This window comes from Lontra canadensis, unplaced genomic scaffold (genome assembly GCF_010015895.1).
Source record: "Lontra canadensis isolate GAN:19392208 unplaced genomic scaffold, GSC_riverotter_1.0 scaffold9, whole genome shotgun sequence".
In the NCBI taxonomy this organism is placed as follows: Eukaryota; Metazoa; Chordata; class Mammalia; order Carnivora; family Mustelidae; genus Lontra; species Lontra canadensis.
The window spans coordinates 14,978,465-15,005,901 of NW_022631003.1; the positions used below are offsets into that span (position 1 = coordinate 14,978,465).

The 27,437-nt window shown below is 42.0% G+C and overlaps 1 protein-coding gene across 4 annotated transcripts in view; it reads right to left on the minus strand.

Moving 5' to 3' along the window:
- HMGA2 (high mobility group AT-hook 2) overlaps nt 1-20,493 on the minus strand; it is a 173,263-nt gene extending 152,770 nt beyond the window's left edge. For all 4 annotated transcript variants that reach the window (XM_032854894.1, XM_032854897.1, XM_032854896.1 and 1 more), the window contains exons 1-3: nt 20,370-20,493; nt 17,663-17,749; nt 7,368-7,418 (exon numbers count right to left, since the gene is read on the minus strand). In XM_032854894.1, the coding sequence (XP_032710785.1) occupies nt 7,368-7,418; nt 17,663-17,749; nt 20,370-20,480 (249 nt within the window). In that variant the 5' untranslated portion in view covers nt 20,481-20,493. The remainder of the gene's footprint in view (nt 1-7,367; nt 7,419-17,662; nt 17,750-20,369) is intronic.
- Between the last annotated feature and the right edge of the window lie 6,944 nt (nt 20,494-27,437).

The following is a 27,437-nucleotide window of genomic DNA, read 5'->3' on the forward strand; positions in this document are numbered from 1 at the left end:
CATTGCACACCCAAACAGGACTCTCTGATGAGGCGATCTCCCTCTTCCTGAATTCCAAGAACTATCATTCCACAATGTAAGGTAAGAGTAAGTCTAATGTAAGACTTCTGAATCTGAACAGGGGGCAAAAGCCTGTTAACCCAAGCCTGATTTGCAGCCACTCATCAATATGGACGAAACATAATTTTTAAAAAGAGACCTTTGCTTCCCATAGCATCCTAAAAAAGGCAGCATATTTCTGAAATTGCATTTAGTAGAAGAATAAATAAAGCATGAGTGAAAAACAAATTTCAGGGTCATAGCTACAGTGGATTACTCCTGAGGATGGAGTCTGGGTAACCTGGGTCTAGCAATCAACAGATAATCTGAAAACCTTATGTCTGCCATTACTCCCTGCCTCTTACCCCAGCCAAGTCTTTTACCAGAGATGAACCCCCCTCCCTGTTTCTGGTCCTGCCCCCCATCTGGTGGAGGTGCTAATGAGTAGTGAAATGGCCAAAGGGCAGGCGGGGGTGGGGGATAGGGGGTGCGTGTGGGGGTGTGGGGGTGTGGGGATGTGGGGGTGGAGGGAAACCTGGGGAAACAGAGAAGGAGACAGGAGGCTGGATCATCTACAGACTCCCTGGGTAACAGAGCTGGGTGCGGCAATAAAGGTTCTTGTGTTTTATAGCCCTCCATGCTCAAGAGCCATTGGCTGCAGAGAGAATATTCCTGTTTGGTACTGAACCAGGAGGAAAAGCATGGGTAAACTGAGGCACCTGTCCGAATGTTTCCAGCTCATCAGAACACAGAAGTCCTGATTTCAGTCCGAAGTAGGCACGGGAGGCTCGATTCAATCCCATCAAATGGAAATTATTCCAAAAATGGTGAAATATGTATGTCTGATATTGAAGAGTTCAGAATAAGGAATTCCTGGACTTAAAAACAAACAAACAAACAAAAAACAACCAATTTGAAATAAATCCAGATACCACCCTTAAAAACAGAACAAAAATGTTTTCTTGAAGTGTGGTGGTTTCGCCTATGTTGCCTGGTAAAAAAATCTCACACACACACACACACACACACACACACACACACACACATAAACAAAGAGAGCATATTAACTGTATTTATATACATCATGAGAATTTCTAATATGCCACCCGTAAGTACTCAATTTGGGGTAAACATGGGTAAATATGCGTACGGTGATATGGATAAAGTCTTAAGCACCTCTAACTGTCATGTAATTCCATATTCTTTGAATTCCATAACACCTGACATTTTATTAGAGTGGAGTTGAGATAAAGGTCTTAGACAGGATTTGGCTGAGCTGATTATTTTGCGTAGAGAGATAGGACATTTATCGGAACTAATTCCTGTCTATAATTTGCCACTCAATCAAGCACTCTATTATAGTCTGATAAGACCACACGGTTTTTGTGGAACTGTGGCAGTATTCCCTTAATGGCAGACCCTGAGGTCCATGCTGTACAGTCCTGAAATAGTCAGGATCTGGTAGAAGTTGGCCAGGCCAGACTGAGCCGGATGACAAAACAGGGCAGGTTATCGACCTTTTCCTTAAAGACTTCGTTTAATAGGATAATTAAGGATAGCATTCCAACATTCAATCAAATAAAAAAAGATATTAATCTTGAATCAAAATATGAATGATCGAATCCAATTCTTGATTCATTTCTTAGTATTTTTATATTTAATCTTGCATTTTTAAAGTGCGATTTTTAGTAAATTTTGCAGTAAACTATTAAAAGACAAAGTTGATTCACTTTTCTCCCACAGAGTTCTGTTAGGTTTTGCAAAGTACTCCATTTTTATCAGAAAATATGGCAAAGTGGATGGCTTCAGAAAACACGGCTTATCAAATTTAAACACATTATATGCATCAGAAGACTCATGTTTGAGTTACTGAGCATAGAGCAAAGAACCACGTGCTTCAGGGGAACATCTTCACTTTTAAATGCATGTTATTAATACAAGTTTCCCGGGGAAAATGGTTTCACCTCCCCACACTCCATTAGCAGTTCTTGATGTCATATCAAAGTCATTTCTTCCCCTCCGACTCCCATAAAAAGTTACAATTATCTGCAATATGCATTATTAGCTATTTCTTTCTAAACTTCAAAGTTATACTTCAGTTTAAACAAAGCAAGTGTTAAATTACAAATGGCTAAAAGTTAAAAAAGAAAAGAGGGGGGGACAAACATCTGGATGGGAAAAGTCATGGAAATGAAAACCTAATGTTTGAACTTCAACATCGGATTCCCAGGTTCCTCAATGCACTAATGCCTGGGAGCTTTAGAAGAAATCCAAAGAGTTTCAATCAGTCTAGTTTGTAATAGGTTTTATGCTGATTTAATTTCCTGTACTTGATCTTCACATCATCACTTAAGTTTCTAGATGTCTTCAGACTTGAAAAAACAAAAAGCCTTTGTTGCCTATCTAGAATCCTTACATGTCTGACCAACAGCTGAAATTACATCACTTTCCTGTGCATCACAAGCTCTGAAAAGACAACTGCCTCCTCAAAAGAGATGGAATGGAAATGCATATTTTTAAATCAGTGCACTGCACACACCCCGTTACCAAATAAAGAGAATGAGCAACCCTTCCCCCCCAAAAACATCTGGGCTTCGTTAGTGACCAATCGTGGTTCAGCAAAGGCAGCTAGTTTCAAGGTCAATCTCAGTATCTCCAGAGGGCTGGTGGGTTGGTTGGTTTTTACCCTTTACAAACCACCAGTTCCTATTGGGGGTACTCCCTTTTCTGTCCTGTTTCCTTTCTCATTAAGATATTCTGAAAACAAAACACCTACAAACACCTTTGTTCCCACTGATTTACTCTTTATTACTCTGTCCTTGCCTCTTTTCCAGAAGCACTAGTTGCTTCCCTCGCAACATCGGGATGAAGCCTTCCACCCTCCGGGTTCCCATCTTCTTGAGCCTTCACTTCATGCCCTAAAACTTTTTCCAAATATTTTCCATCACTAACTCTGTTCTGGGATGAGCTCCCTTCCTAAGCTAAAACTAAGGAAGGCAAATATTAAACGCCTCGTCTCAACTGGCAGAAGGATTGAGTAACGGAATTCTATGGAGCCTCCAAGAAACCAGCGCATCTCTGGACGTGCATAATTCTGACCCAGAGGAGGAATCATGCTTTTCAAACTGATGAACTACACATGACGCCAAACCTCAACCGTGAGAAGAGAGGCTTATAAGCGGCTATGTACAATTCTCCCCTGAATGGAAAATAGACTTAAAATGAACTTTAGGATTATTTATAAGCAGTTCTTAAGCTTGACGATACTCAACTGAGATCCATTAAAGACATAATGGTACCACCAAGGGTGTTTGGTTAGTTGATGCCTGTCACCTTGCCCCTCGTGTGTGTGGCTACGGGTACTGTAAGTAAGTAGGGTGTAGGCTGTCGGTGGTAACTACATGAAAATGTACAGAGGAATGAATCGTTGTGTCTAACATTATTTGGGCATTCGCGTGTGCTAAGCCTTTTATTAAGCCCTTTGCATGCGTGATCTTATTTAATCCCCACAACAACTCTATGTATGAGAAATATATCTATCTAACAACTATGAAAAAAGTACTGCTCTTGCCACCTTCTTAGAGAGAAGGAAACCGAATCTTTTAAAGGTCACATAATTGGCTCAAGACTCCACGGTTAGTCAGGTGATGGGGCACAATCTGCACCCAAGCCATCTGAATCCAGACCCTGAGCTCCCAGCTATGAAACCAGGAGGAAATGTAGGTCCCACTTCTCTTTCCCGCCTTTACATCTTGCCTCCTTCACACCAAAAATTTTTAAAAAGCAGAAGTCAGGGGGCCTGGGTGGCTCAGTGGGTTGAGCCTCTGCCTTCTGCTCAGGTCGTGATCTCGGGGTCCTGGGATCGAGCCCCACAGCGGGCTCTCTGCTTCCCCCTCTCTCTCTGCCTGCCTCTCTGCCTACTTGTAATCTCTCTCTGTCAAATAAATAAAATAAAAATCTTTTAAAAAATAATAAAAAAATAAAAAGCAGAAGTCCAGACTAGTTCACTGAAAGAATAGACCCAAAAACTCTTTCAAACTCAGGAGGCTGGGGAGTGCACAAAAGAGAATAAAGGAAAGAACAGAAGTACTCCTAATCAAAATCCAGTTAATATACTCACTGGATTGGCCAATGGTCCATCCCCTTGACGAAGCAAGACTGATGCAAGTTTCTGCCCTACATCTACATGTATAGTTTTGGTTAGTCAACTCCTGAGTAGCCTACCATGTGCCAATTCCAGTCACAACAGATGAGAGGATTCCACGACAGACTTTTTTTTCCAGGCCTATTACATGACACTGTAAGAGTTATAGGACATCTTTTTAAGAGTGAAAAAACTTTAAAGCAAAACAAAACAGCTCAGAAGAATAAAGGGGTAGCAATTTGACTTTGAGGGCATGTACTCAGCAAATCTAGTCAGTTGAAAAATAGATCTCTAATACAAGGAAATCGGTGAATGACACTGTTGGAAAGAATTGAACTCACTATGAAGTACAAGCCCATTTCCTATGGAAAATGCAATGATTTCTTTCTTTAGCACCAGCCTTCCAGCAAAGAATGCCACTGAACTGAATGTCTGGCCATGAGTGGCTGCAGACTCTACCCAACAGAATATACACAAGCGAAGAGGAAACACACCGTCTAGAAAAAATACACAATTTCCTTCTACTTCCTCTTCTAAGTAGAACAGCTCTTCTTTGGGGACCGAGTCAGGGAGCTGTGACAGTTCACTCACTCCACAGTATTTTCCATTCTCACAGGCTGTAAAATTTAGAAATCACCACCGTCAATGAGGATGACCCACTTATTCCCAGAAAGCAAGGGCCTCCCCGGTGGATGCCTCTCATGGGCTTCTTACCCAGCATGAAGATCAGATACCTGGAAACCATATCTCCAACGAGTAAGAATCCATTAAGGAGGGGCGCCTGGGTGGCTCAGTGGATTAAAGCCTCTGCCTTCTGCTCAGGTCATGATCTCAGGGTCCTGGGATCGAGCCCCGCATCGGGCTCTCAGCTCAGCGGGGAGCCTACTTCCCCCTCTCTCTCTGCCTCTCTGCCTACTTCTGATCTCTGTCTGTCAAATAAATAAAATCTTAAAAAAAAAAAAAAAATCCATTAAGAAAAAAAAAAAAAGCACATAGGTCCTTGGCTGAAAACTGGCTGTGTAAAGATGAGTGGTGGGAAGAAAAGCCATAAAGATAGGTGGGTGTGAAAAACCTAAACTTAGAGAAACAGAGAGTAGAATGGTGGTTGCCAAGAGTGGAGAGTGTGGGGGAAATGAGGAAGTGTTGGTCAAATGATACAAATTTTTGGTTATCAAGCCTGGGCATCTAGCATGCTGATTATAGTTAACAACACTGTGTTATATGCTTGAAAGTTGTTAAGAGAGTAGATCTGAAATGGCCTCACCACAAAAAAAGGGAAATGGTAATTATGTGAGGTGACCTTAAACAAACGTTATAGCAGTAATCATTTTACAATACATAAGTATCAAATCAATATTTCATATTCCTTCAGTCTACACAACGTTATAGGTCAATGATCTCTCCGTAAAGCTGGGGGATACAAGAGAGGCCACACTCTCGCGCCCCCTAACTTTCACTGTCTTGGCTTACGATTTATTTCATTTTAGCAACATTAATCTCGTGACTTCCAAGAACTTACCATTTTCTATAGAAAATATACTCTCATGAGTAAAAGTGAAAATAATTACTCTGAATCTTCCCAGGAAGGAGGCCTTAGGGACAGTAAGCAGAGGCTGCAAGGAGGCAGATAGAAGAATTTTCTAATTCCGAAAGTTCCGAGCTTTCCAAGAAGGAAGAGGCAGCCTTAAGAGGTAGTGAGTTCCCTAACACTAAGGATCTCAAGCAGTCCAGATGATTACCGCCTGGTGAGTAGGTCTGGAGAGAATTCACTTATTGACCAGAAGGTTGAATGAAATTCTCTTACTTTAAGGTTACATTGCAACGCTGAGATGTTTTTAATCTAAAGATCATCCCCATTTCCTTGTGCTAAGAAATCTAATCCCAACACATGTTGAGCAGAGGAAAAAAAAAATACAAGATGAATAAATTAAATGAAAGGCAATACCACAGTATAAATAGAAAGTGATGTAGAACTCTAGAGGAGAAAGGAATGGCATACCAACAGGAAAATATAATACAGCAGAGCAGCAAAGACACTTAAAAAAGATGAAGCCTGGGGCGCCTGGGTGGTTCAGTGGGTTAAGCCTCTGCCTTCCACTCCGGTCATGATCCCAGGGTCCTGGGATCGAGCCCCGCATCGGGCTCTCTGCTCAGCAGGGAGCCTGCTTCCCCCTCTTTCTCTTCCTGCCTCTCTGCCTACTTGTGATCTCTCTCTCTCTCTCTCTCTCTGTCAAATAAATAAATAAATAAATCTTTAAAAAAAAAAAAAAAAAAAGATGAAGCCTGCAGGATAGATCAGGGAAGAGAGAAAAGGAAAGCCAAAGGTCCCATTGCAGAGGATATGTCCTATAGAGGATGCCTTTATCTTTCTTGAGAAATGGCTTTATTCATTTTTAAGGTTTTTCTCCTCTGTCAACGGGGCAGACAGACCAGAAGAACGTGGGTAGTGTAGCAGCAAAGGGAACAAGGTGGTAAAATGAGTGAAGCTCCTTGGTGAGCTCTGGATTTCTGGCCTCAAGGAGCTGCAGCATCAGTGTGCCTGTCGATCAAGAGCACCTGCCTAGAAGCCACAGTCATTAACGTCAGTCTGCAGGAATGACCACTAACGGAAGCAAACCTCTGAAACTGAAAACATGGTTTCCTAAAAAGCCGCTGTAACAAGGAAAAACACAAGCCACCTCGAAAATGAGATGTGTCCAAAGCAAAGCCATGAAGGAAACAAGAAAGAAAGAGAGAGAGAGAGAGAAAGGAAGGAAGGAAAGAAAGAAAACGTTACAAAGTTATCTCATACACATTTCATCTGAATTTTATCACCATTTCTAATCAACTTCCAAGGTTTCATAATAGCCTTTAACCTTAGTTACTCAACCCACGGAACAAGTCATCTCATTGTTACGGGGGTTTGAAGGAAGAGTGGAGACTCTTTTCATGTTGATAAGAGATAGAAAGAGGAGTCACTCCCAGGAAAGAAAAGCATTGTGAGTAAACTCCTGGAGCCTAATGGTAAAGGGCATGATAATTCCGTGCTTGCCTTAACCCTTTCAAAGACCATGGAACCAGAAGTCAGAAATACATGTAACTGATAGAAAATAAAAGTAACCTTCATTTAAAAAATGGAAAAACAGAAAATTTTCATTACCTTAAAAAAAAAAAAAAAGCCCAGAAAATATGTCTGATTACTCACCCATTTCCTAGGTCTGCCTCTTGGCCGTTTTTCTCCAGTGGCTTCTGCTTTCTGCAAAATGAAAAAGGAAGTCATATTGTTTCCTACCTGACATTATTTATAAGCGCTGCACCGAGGGACACATTCCAAGTAAGACTGTTCTGGTTTGCGATGACGTATGGAGATTGCTTTAACAATCCCGTTCTCCTTGAAGGCTCATCTTCTCGTCGGAGTAGCTCCTCCTTCCCCAGTGTTTCATGGTATGATGCACAGAGACATCTACTCATCTCTCACCCTCAAACACTCCCCCGGAATGATCTCCTCTGAAATGCATGAAAACGCTTTAAATAAGCCATTTCGCTTTTATTTCTATCCACGATTAAAAAAAAAAAATACTCCCACATATCCATAATTGTATAAAGGAGTATTTTAGAAAAGTAATGGCTCTTAACTGATTTTCTTTCCATATCACAGCTAAAGTTATGAAAATTAAAACTGATTTGTTGCTTTACAACTTACAAAGCACTTCCACCTACATTGCTAATCAAAGTAGTTCCAAAGTAAGGAAGAATACATAGGCTTCTGAGTCAAATAAAATGAACATTTGCATTCTTCTACATAGTTAACTTTTTTGGGGGCAGTTCCTTGCCAAAAAGTCACGTGTCAACCAATTCATTGAAACAGAATGAGAGAGAGAGAGAGAGAGAGAGAAGTTGGCAAAATCATCCATGTGTGTCCCTGTGATGGAAACTAGGGGTGCCAAAAACCAGCAATTAATAAAAATGCAGTATTATTACCATTAAGTCCCTACTCAACACAGACCTGACATGAATGTATTTCTAACTACCTTGAGAGTTTGTTTTATTGCTTCAGAGATCTTATCTGGTATTCCAGTTGTTTTTGCCTTTTGAATCAAATTTTAACATCATCTATAAAGTAATTTCCTTATGTTTATGACCCCTACTGCAATCCTTAAATACACCAAAACACACATACATACACACAACATACGTCTCCTATAAAAACGCATGATTATACTTTTCAGGAAAAAGAGAAGTTAGTACACACTCTTCTATAGAAGAATTACCCCAAGGCTATATAAACACAAAAATACAGGTAACCTGGGCCAGCATAACTTGTTTGGCATCGTGCTTTTGTTACCTAAGTTAGCAGCTGGTAGGTGCTTGCTACGGTGATAATACCTGTTTAAAATGTTAAAACTGTCTACACTGCCAAGTGAGATTCTCCTCTTTTCTCTTTTCAATCTGCCTTATAAAAAGAGATGGAGATAGATAATAGATAGATAGACAGACAGACACAAGATAAGCCACAAGATTCCTCACAAATAGCATCTCCCTGACCTGGCATTACTACACAACAGGCCGTAGGAATTAACCCAAGTTCTGTATAATACCATTAGTTCACATCTATTGAGCACATGTGTTATTTTCATTCTCAATCTTGACAACAGCCTTGTACAGTAGGTATTATAATTTCTCTAATTTTGCAGGTGAGCAACTAAGTTTTAGAGAGCGGAGGAAGGTCACACACAAAGGCGGTACAAGGCAAGCAAGGGAGCCTGGAATTTGAGCCCAGTTCTGTTGGCCTGTAGAGACTGGCTTCCTCCCCCCTCTTAAGAGGACTACCTCCCCTTAGCGTATGTGCATTCACTACCACACAGGAGACATTTCAGTCAACTAAAGTTGGGGCTGACTCAGCTAATTTCCCCAAACAGAAGGAAACCTGGTGGCCTTTAGAAGCTCAGCCTAACGGTCAGGTTTGGGCGTTGTGCTGTGGATCATTTGTCACTTGTGAACGGACTGCACAGAAGAATCGTTTATTGTCAGGGTTAGTGGCATTTGTCTTACCTTTAGTCATAAGGGCGTGAATTAAATTAAATGGAAGCCAGGAGTGCCCAGTGAATCACACCCTCTTTCTGAATGCTGTCTTAGGGAGAGGGAGTTGTCTAAAGAGAAACACAGACTCTACTTTGGAAAGCTTGGACTTAAATCCTGGCTCTGCCATTTTAGCTTTATGACTTTGGGCAGGTCTCTGAGAACCTTAATTCGGTTTCATGTATGAAATGGAGATAATGCCTCCTGGAAGGAGCCAAGTGCCCACCATAAATGAGCTGCTTAATAAGTGCTCTCTCACCCCCAACAAGATGGAACCCTTCAAGGGTCAGTTTTCCTTCTAGTTAGTCCGATCTCCAAGAATTCAGTCAATGCTAATATTCCTTTACACCCATCTGTCACCTTTCGAATGAAGCTTTTAAGAAACCCTTGGGCTAGTACATAGTGAGTTCTAGGAGTACAAAATTCCCTAATACAGAAGCAGTGTCTGATTTAATCCTTGGGATCAACTGTGAGATTGCAGTTTATCCAGCAGTAAATTACACAAACATGGAAGATAGAAATCCTTTTTAATGGGCACAGGAATGGTGGGTGGGGTTAAGAGGAGGCGGTTATTGACCTTCAAGGCTAAGGGGGCCACACCAAGCTTCCTTGGTTCAGTTGTTATGTTTCAGGGGCCACTAAGGGATCCGGGCATATCTAAAATCTGCTACAGAGAGGCTGTTTTCTAAAAGGGTTTCGTTGCATTTCAGAGTCAGAGAAAGCAAATCTCTCCAAGGGAAAGCCCTGCAAATAAGAGGAGTTTAAAATGAGCATCTCATTGACAAAAAGCCCATTCAAAAATAAAATTCGCACCATTAACTAAAGGGCAAAATATCACAATTATCACTTGGACTTGTTAAAAGCAAACTCGCTCCTTGGTCTCCAGGCCAGTGTTACATGTAAACTGAAACCCTGTTCGGAGTCTGCATCTAGGAGAAACACATTAGCTAGGCTGTGTGGTGTCGCTCTGGGAGGTTTTCATTGTTCTTTAAACCCACATTATTTAATCATTCTGATCAAACTTCACAAAGGCTGCAAAACAAGTTAGGATTTTAGTTTGTAAACCAGCAGAGATCCAGGGTTTTTATATGGAGGAAAGCACTGGCTTTAACTTTTTTTTTTTTTCTGTGTTTAATGCTCTTCAGAATATTACTTTTCAATAGGAGAAAAACAAAACATTTCAGGCTCTCGTTTTGCTTTTAATACATCAACATATACAATGTTGTGGGAGTATATATTTGGTTTCCCTTCTCCAGAGTGGAATTTGGTTCTATACGACGAACCCATGTATAATTGAGACAGTAACTTATTCTCAGTATTTATAGTTTCTGGGGGTGGAGGGGTAGGGGGAGGGAAAAAAGGCTGGGAATTCTGTATTTGTAAAAACTGAAATTTCAGACTATGGCCACATGGTTTTACGATTTACCACATCATATCTTGTTAAAAGTGTTACTTATTCTTTGCTTATATTCATGTTTTGCCTTTAAAAAAAAAAGTTTAGGTTCGGAACTGTTATGTTTAATTGTATAATATGGTTAGAAGCAAGTTCATGAGGGTTGAGAAGAATGTCAAGTGGGAAATGTAATTTTTTCTCTTTCTAAGAAGTCTGGTACTTGAGGCTCTTACATGTACTCCACATACACACACACACACACACGCACGCACGCACGCAAAATTAATTGAAAAAGGAAATTCATCTAACAAATGTAACTCTTAAGCTTGGAAACAGTGCCTACATTAGCACCTGGTACATAAGATGTGCTCACACTCTTATTGAATGAAGAAGGAAGGAAAGAGAAACACTGGTGTTTATATCACGTGTGTCTTATTTCCTTCTTCCCATCAGAATTCTACAGCTTGGCAGGAGCTTTAGCAAACATTTTGTCTAGACCCCTCACTGAACAAATAAAAAAACTGGATGGGTTCTGATCTCCAAAGACCTATAGCCCTGTGAGTTCTGAGGCCCAGAAGTCTGGGGGTATCATCTGCAGGAGGCACCCATTTCGATTCCCTTTAAAAGCCTGTAGAGAACTTCTCTCCAAAGGGTTTCTTGAAACCTAACTTCTAACATGCCTTTCAGGTGACTGGAGAGAACATAACCTACATTGTAGCAAATATTTTACAAAACATCGGACAGCATATAGTAGTGGGAATGTCCTAAGCTTTAGAATGAGATTTGAATTCAATGCCTTGAGCCACCATTTTCTAGCGTTGAACATGAGACTGAGTCACGGTTTACATCTTGAAATCAGTTTTCTCATCTGTGAAATGAAGACCATAATACCTATGTCAGAGGATTGAAGAGTTAATATTTGCATAAAGTGACTGAGAAAAGCTCCCAGCACATGGTGGGTACTCAAGTGTAATTTCTTCTCTCCCTCCATATTTTAAAATGTTACCCTTAAAAAGAATACCTCCTTCAAATAAATAAATTAATTTAAAAAAAACTTGCAATTCTTGAGTGATTTTTCTAAGCATTCCCTTACTTAAATAGGACAGCAATTACGTGCTCAGTGTCACAAAATGTGAGATCAAGCCAACTGCCCACGTTCATAAGCAGTGAAGCTGAGACCCAGTGTGATTTCAAGGCAATAAAGGGTCTGTTCTTCTGGGAGATATTTCATAGAAAATAAAGGAGCTATGGGCAGATTCAAAAAAAAAGAGAGACAAGAAAAACTTCCAGGGTGAAAATCAAATGAGTCGTTAACAGTAAAACATTTCCAGGATTCCTATGAAGACATGGAGAATTGCTGAGATTGGAAACCAAAAGAATTATCCAATTCTGACTTCTTGGTCAAATTTAGATAGCTATTAATTTTTGTTACTTTAATGCTCTCATCACATTTTATATGTACTGTGATAATGCATGAAAACCTTAACTCCCTCACCCCAAATCAATCAGTGCCTCAGCACACAGATGGGGGGGTAGCGGGGTGGGAAAGCTAGAAAAATATCTGGGCAGAGTACCTTCTTTTGTTTTCAGGTATCTTTACAGACATGTTTTTAAGATTAAGACCTGTAGACAAGAGCATATGGAGCAAACTATTCAACGTCTAGAAAGTCACATTTTATTTCTTTCAGCTGTCCTTTTAAACATATAAACAGTGCAAATCAAAGTACACGGGCATCAAAACCAACTGGAATCATCGATCAGGCTAAGCACTGGGTACTTCTCATTTTACTTGATAATCCAGCTCTGTGGGGTTCTAAATGTTAAGTGCAACCATTTTCACTCTTCAAGAGAAGTTGCAAGTTTGCCATCACTCCATACAACTGAATTCTATCGTCCATTGTAGTTCATGCTAGTTTCACCCAAGGAAGCCCTTATTGTCAACTCTCATGTCATTATTTACACATGCCTGTCTTCACCTATACAAACATTAACTTAAAGCCAAGACCAAAATGACAGGAAGAGCTATTTTCAAAGTTTAAGACTTTCCTCCTATCAACCATCGCACTACCTTTTTTGTGATCAGAAGAATCAATAGCTATGATACAGGAGTTCACGGGGGTTACCTTCTGAGCAAAGTGCCCCAGATATCACCCTGAAGAAAAGACAGTGACTATACTATTCCTCTAGAAATCAATCAGAAGGTGCCATTCAAAACTGTTCAGCGTCTTAAAACAACAGAGAACAAAGCCCTAGCCTAAACTAGAATCACTTTTCAACCTGTTTTTCCTGAGTAGAACAAAAATTCATAACTGGAAGTTTTAGAATCTAGGATAGTGAAATTCATTATTCTACCCTTGTGCCAAGCTAAGTGGTTCCAAGGTGAGCCTCCATCTAATTGATACTCAAGAAAGAACTAAAACACGATTAAATGCCAGTCTGGTATGTTCTACCTCCTTAGCAGAGTGGTTAGTCATGACTCTGAGATAAAAATAGGCCAGGGCTGTGGGTCAGTCAAAGCAATGAAGAGCTCTGGATGGTGAGTTCAGAAGAGTGATAGCTTCCAGAAAATTAGAACTATAGGTTCCTTGAAGTAAAGTTACTTCGTGAAAGAATCCAAATGTTTTTGAATTGCCCATATTTGGATCATAATCTGTGATGGCTCAAAGGCTTTGCCAGGTAGAATTTACTGATGCATTAAGGTTTGGTCCTCCCTGGCAAGTGAAGTGGAAATAAAAGAAAAAGAGTCAATTGCTTAGGTAAATCAGCTTAAAATATCAAGATAATGGAGACAACACTTGGGTTTTATTTAATTCCACCCATCTGGATACATGTGTCTAACTCAGATAGGGCCCTGAATCCCAGTGGAAATTACCATTCAAACACACAGGAATCAAACAAAATCCTACTACTCACACAGAAACCATAGGCTGGAACTGTATGACAATTTCCAACACCCATCCTTCCGTGACTTACCTAACAATGATGCCTTTGGTTACCCTCTTCAGTTGGGCCTATTAAATTCTTAAAAAAATCTTGTCCTCACTCAACATCCATGCTCTAACATTTCTCTGAAATGATGAATAAAGCCTACATTCTCTCATCATAAAATACCTGTGCTTGGTGTTAGTAATTATTTATGAAAAATCAACCACATTTCTAAGAATGCAGTTAGAAAAAAGCACAAATCTGCCTTTATAGGGTCCAATCAACACCAGAACTTTTTTGTACAAGCAAATGGAAGATACAGATCGAATGTTTACTTGAGCACATTACTTGAAGTGTACATACTTTACCTAGATATTTTACTTCTACACCTTGCTCTCTAGCTCTGGTTATTCAACTTCAAGTCAAAAGAAGTTCAGGGGCGCCTGGGTGGCTCAGCGGGTTAAGCCTCTGCCTTGGGCTCAAGTCATGATCTCAGGGTCCTGGCATGGAGCCCTGCATCCGGGGGTCTCTGCTCAGCGGGGAGTCTGCTTAGCCTCTGCCTGCCTCTCTGCCTACCTGTGATCTCTGCCTGTCAAATAAATAAATAAATAATCTTTTTTTTTTTTTTTTAAGAAAAAAAAGAAAGTTCAAACAAACCTATGACTCTATGAAGTAGGGCTGCCTCACACCTGAGATCTTTTTATATGCCATTTCCTTCTATTAAAATGTAATTCAGTCTCAGAAAAAAACATTTTTTGTCCTCAAAGTACCTGAATGAGAATTGCCTTGAGGCTTACAGATGAACTTGACTTTGACCTTAAAAACTGGAGAATGAGTGACAGCCCCTCCAGTATTCTCTCATGATTACAAAGCCATAGCAAAAACCCTAAACACAAAGGAGATTATATCTTTCTCTCCTCTAAAGAGGCAAAATGCAAAAATACAAAGTATTTCCATCCAGCACAAATATGAGAGGGAAACAAAACAAAACAAGAAATTGAGAGACAACTGGTCACAGGTATATCTCTAAACTAAACCATAAACTACAAGGACAAGACACACACACACATATACACACACACACCCCAACAAATCATTTATTCAGGAAAATATTAACTTCTGATTTCCCTTATTAACATAGTAATATGAAGCTGGTTCCAAGACAAATTCTGAGCCCTCAGATTGGACTTCTCAGGAATGACTAAAATTGCTACCTAATGGTCATCCGTGGGAATCTGTCATGATGGAGTGTAAGTAGATTAAAGAATCATTACCTTGTCTTCCAAAAGTTCCAAGCAGAACAAATTGTGCCTTTATAAATGTTCGTTTTATATACCACCCAAATCAATTTCATATTGAATAGGGCCTGAAATTTAAGTGCTTACTAATTGAGCAGTTGTCCACTTGGTTTTGCAACACTCAGTGTGTACTGTCAAGTTTCACATTGCTAATTTTCCAACAGTTTTGTTTTCAAATGCCCCAAGGCCAGTGACTGAGTCCAAACACAAACTTTGTAAGTAAAGAAACCCCAGCAGCAAGAAATTTTAAACACCCAACATCATCAGGATTTCAGTGTATGTTGCATCTCTTCTAATTTTCAAGTTCTGTTCTCCTATATACTTACCAGTTTTGTTTTGTATTTTTTCATTTTGATGAATCTCAGTTTGCACAAGAATACCCAATTTATTAATCATAGGAGACTTCCCACATCTACTCTGGTCACTCTAGCAGAGTATGATTATCTTACATGTTATGAACAATAGAACTTTTTCTGAAAAAATACTGCTTCTCAAAATCCTAACAAATACGTTTTGTCAGAGTACAGTATGTGTTTGATAAACAAATTTATGTTTGATAACCATGTTTACACAGGGTAGTAGCAAACTCAATAAACACCAATTTGAAAGTGAAAATACCTTAAGTTTACACATGCCATGAACAATTCATCAATGTCATTCATTCTTTTGCAAAGTATTATCTTCTCCAAATGAAGCGTAATTCATAAAACTGGAGAAATAGAACAGTGTTATGGGCAAATATATTTGCTCATTTTTATTGGAAGGGACTTTTAGAACAGAAGTGTGTGAAATAATTTTGTCTGGATGAATGGAAGATATCAGGGAAAGATTACTATGGGAAAAAGAAAATCTATTTCTGTTTTGGAAATTGTAATAATGTATACATACACATGAAGAATTACCAGAAAGATGAGCAGCCTCGTAGAATCCTCTGTAAAGGCCTGTTACTAAAACAACTAAAAATAAATCAAACCTTACTTGGGAGGAGACCAACTTTTTTGTTATTTTGCTTTAGGTAGTAAATTAGACACAAGACTCAGCTTCCCCTGTGTCAATAAAGATTTTGTTTGTCAGTGGTAAACTTTTCAAAATGAAGAGAAGATAATGGAAAAATCTCTTTAATCATTCAAAAAAATATAATATACTGAAATGTGAAAGATGAGATTCATTTTCCTTTTTTTTTGTCTAAAATTTTAAATCAGTTTTTTATGACAAGATATGCAGATTTCTTCCTGGGAGATGCTGTAATGATGCATTTTTCAGAGCAATTACATCAGAGTTTCAATGTTAGCTACCTACTAAGATATTCTTTTGCCATTTCATTAGAGTAAAATTAAGTTAGGCAAATCCCACACTTATGCAACATTTAAAAACTCCTTTGTTAAATTAGCCCCTTTCGGTTAATCTCATAAACCAGGTAAAAATGTAACAAATAGGAAATACTCATATTAGAAATATGAGACTATATACTGTCAGTTCTAAATGACAAGGTAAATTAGAGCTACTTCAAAGTTTATGGATTAAATGTGGGTCACAATTAAATCTTCACTCTGTGAAGCAGTTATAATTAAATACAGTAGGAATCTGCTCCTTCCCTTCAGCTCTGTTCAAGATTATTAAAATAAAACAGACAAGAATTCATAGTTACTCCCTAAACAACTTTATACGTATCACTGGTTGCTATAGCAGTTTACAACACTGAAAACTATCACATCTAACATGCTTAGTGACCACAGTCACAGAGAAAACCACACCAAACATTAGTCCCCAAAGATGATCTTATGGCCCTTTTTAACAAATACTATACATGATGTACTCAAATCCACTAAAAAGGGGTATAGAAAAATGTACTTCTGAATTTTGAGCCTTTGTTTTCAACTAATATACAGCCCTACAAATAAAATACAGACACTTTTTCTGATTCCTTTATAAAACTAAAAAAAAAAAAGGTGAGTTTTATATTCACCTTTGCTTCTTTGTACATGCATTGACCCTGAGATATTTCCTCTTTGCTAGCTCAAATACAACCAACATGAAGTTACGTGAAACTGCAATTTACAATTTATAAATAAAAACACTGGAACTTATTTATACTTGACTGGGTTCTAGTCTGTCCCAAAATACACAATAAATGAATCAAATACTTGTTTAAAAAAACTTCTCATTGTCCCATTTAGAGCATTGCTGTACCACCTGATGGATGGAGGCATTTTGAGAGATTATGATATACTACATTGTAAGTTTATTGTAAACAGACAGCATACTTTATCACCACATTTAAATCTGTAAAATTCATGAAGATTTTTTCCAGTATCCCATAATTGGATTTACTTCTAATTATCATTTGGCAAAATACTTAACCTTATAGAAGGATTTGGTTTTGCAGTAATCATGTAAATAAGCAGAAAGTAAATCAATCTTTATTATTTTTGAAGGAAATTGCAAACGACACCATCAAGCAAAACCTACAGTTCTGACTTATTTTTAACTCTTTCACAACTGGTGCAGATCTTAATTGTGTCTTTCTCCACTCCCCCTCCTCACCCTCCCAGCCCCGATTTTGAGTTTCAAATTATTTGGTGATTGTTTATTTAAGAACAACACGGGAAGCATCTTCATAAACTTTTTAGGTTAAGCAGTTATGCTTCGAAATCTGATTTTGCTTAGAAATAGTAAGGGTAGGAAATGAGTCTTGAGTTACCCAGTTGGGACAAATCCTTAAGTCTGGATCTAGAATGGGGAAATTACAGGGAAGTTCCTGTGGTCCTGGAGAAAGTTGGGGGGACTTAACTTGAGAAATCTCACCTTTTGAGCTGCTTTGGAGGGACTCTTGTTTTTGCTGCCTTTGGGTCTTCCCCTGGGTCTCTTAGGAGAGGGCTCACCGGTTGGCTCCTAAGTATAGGGGGGAAAAAATGCTGTTGTGGAAGAATGTCTGAAAGAAATCGACCCTGACTCTATAGTTAGTTTCTGTATGTGCTGTTCAAAAAGGCTGTTGCCCCACATTCAGTAGGAACATAAATGGAATGATGATGGCACTGAGTTTACAGAAAGGGAAAATAACTACACTTTCAATCCAAGGGTTCAAAAAGGAAATTCTATTTTGTATATGAAACTTAGGTTCTGTTTCAGCACTAAAAAGGTCACAAAGGCTGACAAGGTTGCATGTTCTGGAAAGAAAGTCACACAAGTTTAAGGTGTAAAATTTGAATGGTTATGTATTTGGCAACTTATAAATACTTTACAGGAATGCTACTACCCATTTTACCAGCATTTCCAACAAAAGAAAGACGCTAACATCATAAATGTTTCAACAATCTTCCCTATAGAAAAGATGGTTTTTAGTCATCTCTGTATATCCGCATTGTAGGTCAGTTATGACTCAACACATTGAGAGAAGTACTGGAGCAATTACCCAAAATCTTCAACTCAAAATAACTCCATTCCCCCTAAAATTTCCAAATAATTATGGTAAATCTGTTGTGGGAGGTTTTGCTTGAATTATCTAGATAATTGCTTCAGTTCTCCACTTCCTTTTGGAGTTGGAGGCATGGTCTTTAGCCTAAATTTAAATGTCTTTTGATAAAAATAAACAGTTTCCTCCAAAACTTGCTTTTGAGAAAACTCTTAGGGAGGGAGGAGACCGGAGAGAACTAAAAGAGGGAAAAAATGAAGGAGAATGGAAGTGTCTGGGAAGGAGAAATTGAAACTATCAATAGGGTTAACAAAATTTTAAAGGGTTCCTATGCCAAATAGTAAATGCTCAAGTGGTTAAGAGAATGCGATGATTAATATTCCAGATCCTAAATATTTATGCAGTGAATCATCAATTTACAGTTCATTCAGATTCGGTGATTAAATGAGACCAATTAACTTAAAACGCATGAAAGTCTTCAATGAAAATCCGCACCCCATTTGGAGAATCTGGGGAAGGTTCCCTGCAAGCTTCTGTGGGACCACTAGAGCCAGTGGGCACATCCGGAGCAAACACACCGGAGACGCAGTTTTCTTTCTTTGTGAACTCTGCCTTAACTCCAAGGTAAAACCTCCAATCACCTCCAGATCCCACCGCAATTTCTTTGGGATACTTTTTTGGAGGTGGGGGACAAATCGAGCTAGAGAGAGCTGGGTGGCGGGTGGGAAACAAGAGCGGGGGCGGGGGGAAGGGCAGAGACTTCCTGGGAGGTGTAAAACAGGATCCTAACGCGGTTTAAAGTGTCGCCTGGGCAGAGCGGGAAAACTCAGGGGCCTCTAGATTGGCTTGTTTCCTTTGATGATTTCAAAAAAGGTACAACCCTTTCAGTTTTTCTAAAACGCTCTGGCAAGCAAACATTGTTCGGTTTCCCCCCGCCTTGCTCTCGGGCAGCTTTTGGGACTCCAGGATTATTTTCTAATCAGCCTATTTGCGGTGAAGGCAGCGCTTTAAGGCTAAGGAACGCAGGAGAAGTTTTAAAGCCCGCGGAAGCGGAGTTTAAATGTTCTCAATAGACATGCCCCGCTCCAGCCCTGGCCGCCGAAGCTTGGAAATTGCAGCGAACAAAACCCCCCACTCTGGGCGCTGCGCGCAGCTCTGCAAGCGCCTGCTGCACGCTTAATTGGTTGCATCCGCAGACAAAACCCTCCACTCCGCGGGGTCCCGGGCGCCCCTCGATCGTCCCCTCCCAACCCCCAGCCGCTCGCCCAGAAGAAGTACTTTTAAAGTCTACAGCTCGGAGCGCGGGATCCAGGGGCAAAAGGGGGACCGGGGGCCTGGCGAGGAAGTGACCCAGCTACTGTGCACACTCTCGGACACTACTTTCCACCGCGCCCTCAGCCCCGTGAGGACCCAGGCTCCTCCGAACCCCCTTTCCTGGGACACCTCCGCGGCGGCGGACAGCCGAGCGGCGGCCGAGCCGCATTTAAAGAGCCCTAAGGGGACCGGGCGGGCCCACGAGTTCTTTGTCGGGAGGGAGCGAGTCTCGGGCCACCGAGAACGTGGGGAGGGCGCCAAGGGGGCGGCGGCGGCGCGCCAGTCCCCAGCCCGCGAGCAGCCCCGGTTGGCGGGAGACACAGCCTCCGGCCCCCAGGACTTCAGCCCCTCCAACCCCGACCCGCCAGAGCACCCCTGCGCCCCCGCACACACCCCCCCGCACCTCCTTCCCGCCGGGCAGTTGTAAAAAGCGGCTCGGAAAGTGCCCACCGAGCCCTGGGTTGCCGGAGCCCGGCCGCTTCGTCACGCGGAGACATCGCGCCACTCGGGGCCGTGCACAATAGCGAAACTCCGAGGACGCGCTGCGCCCGACCCCACCTCCCGCCGCCTACCGCTGTTCCCCACCTCCCCGCCCCGAGGAGCGCGGGAGCCCGGGGGCTCAGCCGCGCACTCGCGCCGAAGACTCCGCAGCCCGCCCCCACGGCCTGCCGGCAGCGCGCCGCGGCCGCCGCCGCCGGACTCCCGCGCTCGGGTGGCCGCGCGTCGCGGGGCCCTGGCCGAGGGAGCGGAGGTGGGCTGCTGCCCCCACCCTGCCCGCGTACTGACTTGCTGCTGCTTCCTGGGTCGGCCGCGTCCTCTCTTCTGAGGCGCCGGGGCGGCAGGTTGTCCCTGGGCTGAAGTGGACGGCTGCCCGGCGCCTTCACCGCGTGCGCTCATCCTGCCTCCCGCCGCCGCCGCTACCGCTGCCCCCGCCGCCGCTTCGCCGCCGCCGCCCCGAATGTGCCGGGCACCTTTCGGGAGATCGGGCGGTAGGGCTGGAGGATGAGGCAGGGTGGGCGAGGAGCTGGCGTGCTGCGAGCGCTGCTGCTGCTCAGGCTGCCGCCGCTGCCACCATCAACACCGGACGTCCAGCGGCTGCCAAAAAGAGAGAAGAGGGGAGGAGGAGGAGGAGAAGGAGGCGCTGCTGGTGGCGGCGGCCGCGGTGGGTGGGTGCCGGAGGTGGAGGTGGAGGTGGAGGTAGCGAGAGGAGGAGGAGGAGAGCGAAGGCAAGGGAAAAGAGGGTTTGAAGCTGGGAGACTCCCCTCTCGGTTTGGGATCAGGAGTTGCGGTCACCGGTAGCACTTCGGAAGCGGCTTGGAAATGGAAGAGACTTGGAGTGGATTGTGTCCCTTGAAATGTTAGGCGGGGAAAGAATTCCTCCTCCTCTTCCCCCCCGCTCCGCGCTCGCAGAGCAAGAAAGAGAAAGAGAGAGAAAACAAATCGCGCCTTGGGCAGTCAGAAAGCAGAAGGAGGATGGGGAGATTCTGCCGGGTTCGGGTCGGGCACAGGGCGCAGGCAAAAGGACGAAGCAGTGGGTGGCACCGCGCCTCCTCGGGTGGCGGGAGCAGGCGGCAGCGGCACCGGAGAGTCGGAGGGGGACGGGCCGCTCGCTCCTGCGTCCTGCACTAAGCGCGCTCTTCCCGGGCTGGAAGTTTTCTGAGTTCCTGCCCCAGGATTCAAGTGGGAAGAGTGTGTGTGTGTGTGTGTGTGTGTGTGTGTGTGCTTGGGGAGGGGGCGGCGGGGTTTGGGGGGGGGAGTGCCCACCTCTAATCGTGGGCGGATAAATGGGAGGGGGCTGCGCAGGAGGAAAAGTATGAGGAGGAGGGAGGCCAGGCGGACCGCCGAGCCAAGGCGCCTGGCCGCGGGCCAGAGGCAGCGTTCGAAATACAACTGCCTCGGCGGCGGCGGCGCCCGGGTGCCACCCGAAGCCCCGCTCACGTGCTCCCGCCCGGCGGCGGGGTTAAAGGGACAGGCCGGGGATCCCGGGACTGCTCGCTGCCGGCCTCGTCCCGCCTGCCGCCCGAGGTCGCCCCTGGGCGGTTGTCCTAGTAAGGCACGGGAATGCGACCGCCCCAGATCCGCGTTTAGGGGCTTGGCCTTTACCTGCACCTCCACGACGCGGAGCCAACACTCAGCAGGAAGCGTCTAGCTGCACGCGCGGCAGAGTTCTGGTTCCCTGTGAGTGGGAAGGAACCGAGGAGGAGCAGGAACCGGCCCCCGGCAGCCTTGCTTTGCTTGGGAATACCCTCATCACAGACTGCACGACCCTGAAGCGCGTGCACACACAGACACGCAGGCACTCAGCTCCACATATGCACACTCGTACAGGCACACACATGCACGCACATTCGCGGACACATGCACACGTGCAAACAATGTGCACTCATGCACACGGAGCGCGCCGTCCTCTTCATTGAGGTTTTTTTTCCTCCGGGAAAGACTAGAGGCGAAGCAAAATCTCCCCCCCACCTCGGGGCTGGCGCGACTTACCGGTGTTCCTACGCAGAGCAGAAGGGTTGCCCTAAGCGGGAACCGCGTAGCTCCCTTAACACTATAATTGCGCCAACTGTCCAACTCTCCCTGCAATTTACCCTGATTTAACCTTTTCCCTAGGAACTCCCTTTCTGCCAAGTCCTAATTTTATTGCCTGGGCTGTTTCTGAGTTATGTGAACACTGTAATGACCACAGTCCGTTTTAAAAAGGTGGAGTACATTTTAAAAATGTACCTCTTTTCATCCCTGAATAACAAAAAACTCCGAAAAAATTAGGTTCAGATTTTCACACATCACGCCCCAAATTATTTTGGACCAATTCCAAAATAAAAACTTTCACCCGAGGAAAAAAAAATTTTTTTTTCTTCCCCAAAATATAGACCACCGTGGAATAAAAACGCCTACTTTACAGTCCTAAGGAGGGAGTTAGGCACAGCCAGGTTCCGCTGTGCCTGTGGAGGAGGCGCGTGTTAATGTCTGCTTCGGCGCGGCGGCGCTGATTGGTCCGCGTTGCCATTTTAAATCCATTTTCAGCCGCCCTTTGCAGAGCTGGGACACTTAGCTGCACGTTGAGTGCCCTGCAGAAACCCGGGGTTTCTCCTAGGTCTGGGAACGCTTAGCTGTGATGCAGAGGGAGAGCCTCCTTCCCTCCGGATGGAGCCCAGCGGTTGCCTGCGGAGGGAGGGGTCTAACAGGAACCAAAGGTTTTCTGCCGGGGCTTGGCTGAAAGATGGTATCTTCATCAAAGGGATTGAAATTTCACGTACTAAGGATTGCAGTGACATTTCCTAACTGCCAAGTTTGCCCATTTTTAATGTGATCACATTCGCACTGTGGTGTGCACATTTGACTTACACATACAAAAAGGGCTTCTAGGTTTGTTTTTGTTTGCTTGCTTTTGCAAGGACTAGATATAAAATTCTGAAGAGGAATGTAGGAGAAATCACCGAGGATTTCAGCCAGCCAATTTTATCCCGGGTACGTTGTATCCTCCGATATTTTTTTCATATGCACAGAGGCTGGTAAGAAGGGGATTCCAAAATTTGATTTTTGCATTAATCCTTGACTCTAAGAAAAGCACCAAAAATTTGAGGGTGGGAGAAGGTATGGCCACTCGTTTTCAGCCCACCGTCACTTTGTTATCAGATTATTTGACTCTTTTGGAATTTATAGCAAGGATATAAAACAAATATTGCATCAAATTTTACTTAAACCAGTTTTCTACATTGTAATTCCCAGACTATATTTAGTTTTTTCAGGTTTTTGTTTATTTTCTGTTAGGAGAGACATTAAAATTTGTTTTCATCCCTGAAGTTACTTGAGACTTTAAAAAATGGTGTCATATTCTTTTTATTAAATTAAATGGTTATATTTTAAAGAATGGATTTTTTTCCACATCCACATTTGTGGTGTTCCCCCCCTTACCCCAGTTTAAGTTGCTCAATTGTTTACTTCTCCTTCTTTATGTCACTGTATTTTACCCATCCATTCAAGGTTAAACTCTTATTTCTAATTTGAAACCTTCCCAAGGTGGTTTCTGTCCCCATGAAACTATTTCTTTTCTTCTGCACCTTCTATCAAACTGAACAATTAGCACTTTGGTTGCATATGTTAACAAGGTTTCTAATTATCTGTGATACATGATTTAGTGTTTGGATCAGGTCAGCTCATTAGTGGGTAGTAAAATCAATTCAGTGGACCCACCAAGACACTTCAAAAAAAGAGAACAATAGATATTATCACAGGAAAAAGTTCTGCTTTAGTTACATAGTACATGCATGTAAAAGTTGTATTCAGATTCTTTTTGCCCACCACTTTAATATTTTGGTAATTGATATTTATCTTAAAGTTCAGGGTCTCTTGACACTGTCTTATCACATCTTAACCAGTATATTTCCTATTTTTGTGATATATGTAATACTGATGGCACCATAAATCAATAAAGATATGTAGTAAAGTCTCTTTCTTACCGTGGGTTGCAGTGTTACCTGTTTAAATGCCACTAACTTCAACAGTTAAGAGAGCTGGATTCCTTGACAACTCCACTAAGCCAGCTGTGCCATCTTTGGTAAATCATTTCCCCTCTTTTGTAGCTCAGTGTCCTCACTGCTAAAATGAAAAGTCAATATAATCTCTGAGGGTTCTTCCAGTTTTAACAGACTTCAAAACATGTGTGATACCTTGTTCTCTAACTGGGTTTTGTTTATATGTAAATGATATGGAGATTCTATAGAGACGGGTAGTATTTCTAACACCTCTTTTTAGCACCAGTTACGTGTAGATAGTGTTCAGTTCATAAAAGACTTTTGGTGTTTACTAATTTATTGCTATGACAAAGTTACTCTGAATAAGCTACTATTTTATAAGTGTATCCCAGGATGAGACAAGCATTATATGAATTAAAATATCTTAATGATTCTTTTGACGAAAGGAAGATGCATCTGTGATGAAAAAAGTTTGAAGTTCGCACATGGCACTTTATCACATTATATTGATAGTTTAATACAGCCATGAATTAAGGAATAATTTAAAAATTTTCTCAGATTATAACAGATTGACTTAATCATGGATGTATTCCATATGTAATTAAACAAATTTATTATAACCAGATATTTTGAAAGTCAATCTATTGGGGAGGGTCACAGAAAAAAATTAAAAATTATAATATTCAGTGAACGGAATGCATAGTATACACACACATATACATATGTATGTATAGTATACGGAAGCTCGGTCTATAACGCAAGGTAAACATATATTTCTGAACAATATTTCCAGTGTTTTGATGTAGACTCATTTGCTCTGCTTAAACTCACAATTTTAGAGATTGTGTCTTTTTAAAGATTTTATTTATTTATTTGAGAGAGAGAGAACGAGAGAGAGAGAGAGCATGAGAAGGGGCAGGGTCAGAGGGAGAAGCAGACTCTGCAGAGCAGGGACCTGATGACGGATTCAGTCCTGGGACTCCAGGATCATGACCTGAGCAGAAGGCTGTCACTTAACCAACTAAGCCACCCAGCACCCGAGATTGTGTCTTTTAAAATAAGCTTAGTGTTTAATGAAATGTAGCAAAAAGAACCTCTAAGACTTTCCCTACATTATCACCAAAAAAAAATATAGCTGCATAGTTAACATTTTGTTGGTGGGGTGGGGGGTGGGGAGGTGGACAGCTTTCTAGTCCCATAGACCGAGGATCACCAAACAAAATGAATTTGTCTACTCATTCATTCAGTCACTCAACAAATATATATTAAGTTGGTTTTGCATGAATCTCACTCATTTGTCCTCTCAGGAAGGTCATTCATGTGGAACTGGAGAAAATCTCTTTTGAAACAGCTAGGTGCTCATTTAAAGTCTATTTACCTATTATGTTAAGCTTTTCACTTACCCTTACAAATATTTATTCTCCTTTATCCAATCCATCATTCATTCAACAAATATTAAGTACCTAACATGTGCTAGGATTCACAGAACACTGTTTTTGACAAAAGTCATGGAAGCAGAAGTGGAATACTTTTATTTCCATCTTTCATCTATTGACATTATACTGTCATCTCCAAACAATCTTGGTCTAGATATACTATCAAGGAACTTTGGACAGCAGAAGGAATATGGACTTTTAAATCAGATTTAGGAATAGAAGGTGTGGACTGCCGAATGTTAAAAAGGACCCCCGGTGTATACACTGTCATAATCTATGATGGAATTTACTCCTATGATAAGGTAATGTTCCGTGGTACAGTTCACCTTAAGATAAATTATCTAGGTGAGCCTTACTTAATCAGATGCACACTTTTAAAGCAGAGCCTTATCGCTAATTGATTTTAGGAGAGGAAGTTAGAGATTTGGGGCTCGAGAAGTATTTGACTCGCCATTGTTGGTTTGAACACGGAGACAACACATGGCAAGGAATGTAGCTTCCAGGAGCTGAGGGCAGCCCCAGGCTACCAGCCAGCAAGGAAACAGGGACCTCTCTAGCAGAACCACAAGGAACTGAATTGTGCCAAAGAGAACAAGCTTGGAAGTAGGATCTTCCCCAGAGCCTCCTGATGAGAACTCAGCTAGGCCAACACCTTGATTTCAGCCTGGTGATATCCTCAGCAGAGAACTCAGTCATGTTATGTCTGACTTCTGACCTACAAAACTGTAACCTAGTAAATGGGTATTTTAATGGCGTTTAAAGTCGATAAGTCTGTGCAACAATAGAGAACTGATAAAAGGAGGATCTGGTCAGATAAACTTCCCCTCGTTTTTCTATCCCATGTACTACTTCCAAAACACAATTACTCATATAGGTTGCCTGGAGATGTCCCAAGTGGTCCTACCGCACCTACCAAGCCACCTGCTGAGTCTCTTTGGGCTTATAGTGAAGCAATCGCCAGCAGGGAAACACATCATCTTGCATCGTTTTCCATCCTTCTCTCTTCTCTCTCTCTCTCCCCCTCTCCTCCTCTGCCTTCCTCCCTTCCTCTTTTTTATTCTCCTCTTTCTCTATCTCAGTACCTTAGAATTCCTAAACCCATCATACTGTAAAGACATGGGGAAAGGTTACATATTTAGATAATTCCGGGTATCCCCCCCCACCCCTGCCTCAAAATCACCCCAAACTGAGGTAAAATAGATCAGAGAGGAGAGATCCCTGCTGAGCCTTGCCCCGGTTGCAGATTTATGAATCAAATAAATATTGTTTCTGTTCTTAAGCCATAATTTGGGGGTGGTTTGTTATGTAACAATAAAAACTGTCCCATCCTGTTTTCCCTAAAACTAGTCTCTTTTTATTTACCTCATCCCAATGAATAATCTTAAAGAAGTGATTTGCTTAGCTGGAAATCAGTCTTATCCAGGAGTCACTCTAAATCCTTTCTCGTTCCACTTCAAGTGATCGCCAAGTCCCTCCAGTTCAGCCTTCTAAAGATTTCTTGAATCTGTCAACTCTCAATCTCCAGTGTCATTACCTTAGTCTGAGTTCTCTCCAGTTCTGATTTGGATAGTTCCTGTGTCTTTCTCTCTGGTTTCTTAGCCTTCAGTCTTATATTTAAAAAAACAAAACATTCTCTACAATGCTTCTAGAAGAGTCTATTTCTTTTTTATCATTATCCTTTTTTTAATCACAAATGTAATTTGTCCTTCTAGACTATATTTTTTTAAAGATTTATTTATTTATTTATTTATTTTTGGGGGGGATGGAGAGAATCTTCAAGCAGATTCCCCACTGAGCATGGAACCAACATGTGGCTAGAATCCCAGGACCCCTGAGATCATGACCTGAGCCAAAAACAAGAGTCAGATAGATGCATAACTAACTGAGCCACCCAGACACCCCCTTCTACACTTTAAATGTACTAATATAGGTTCATGTAA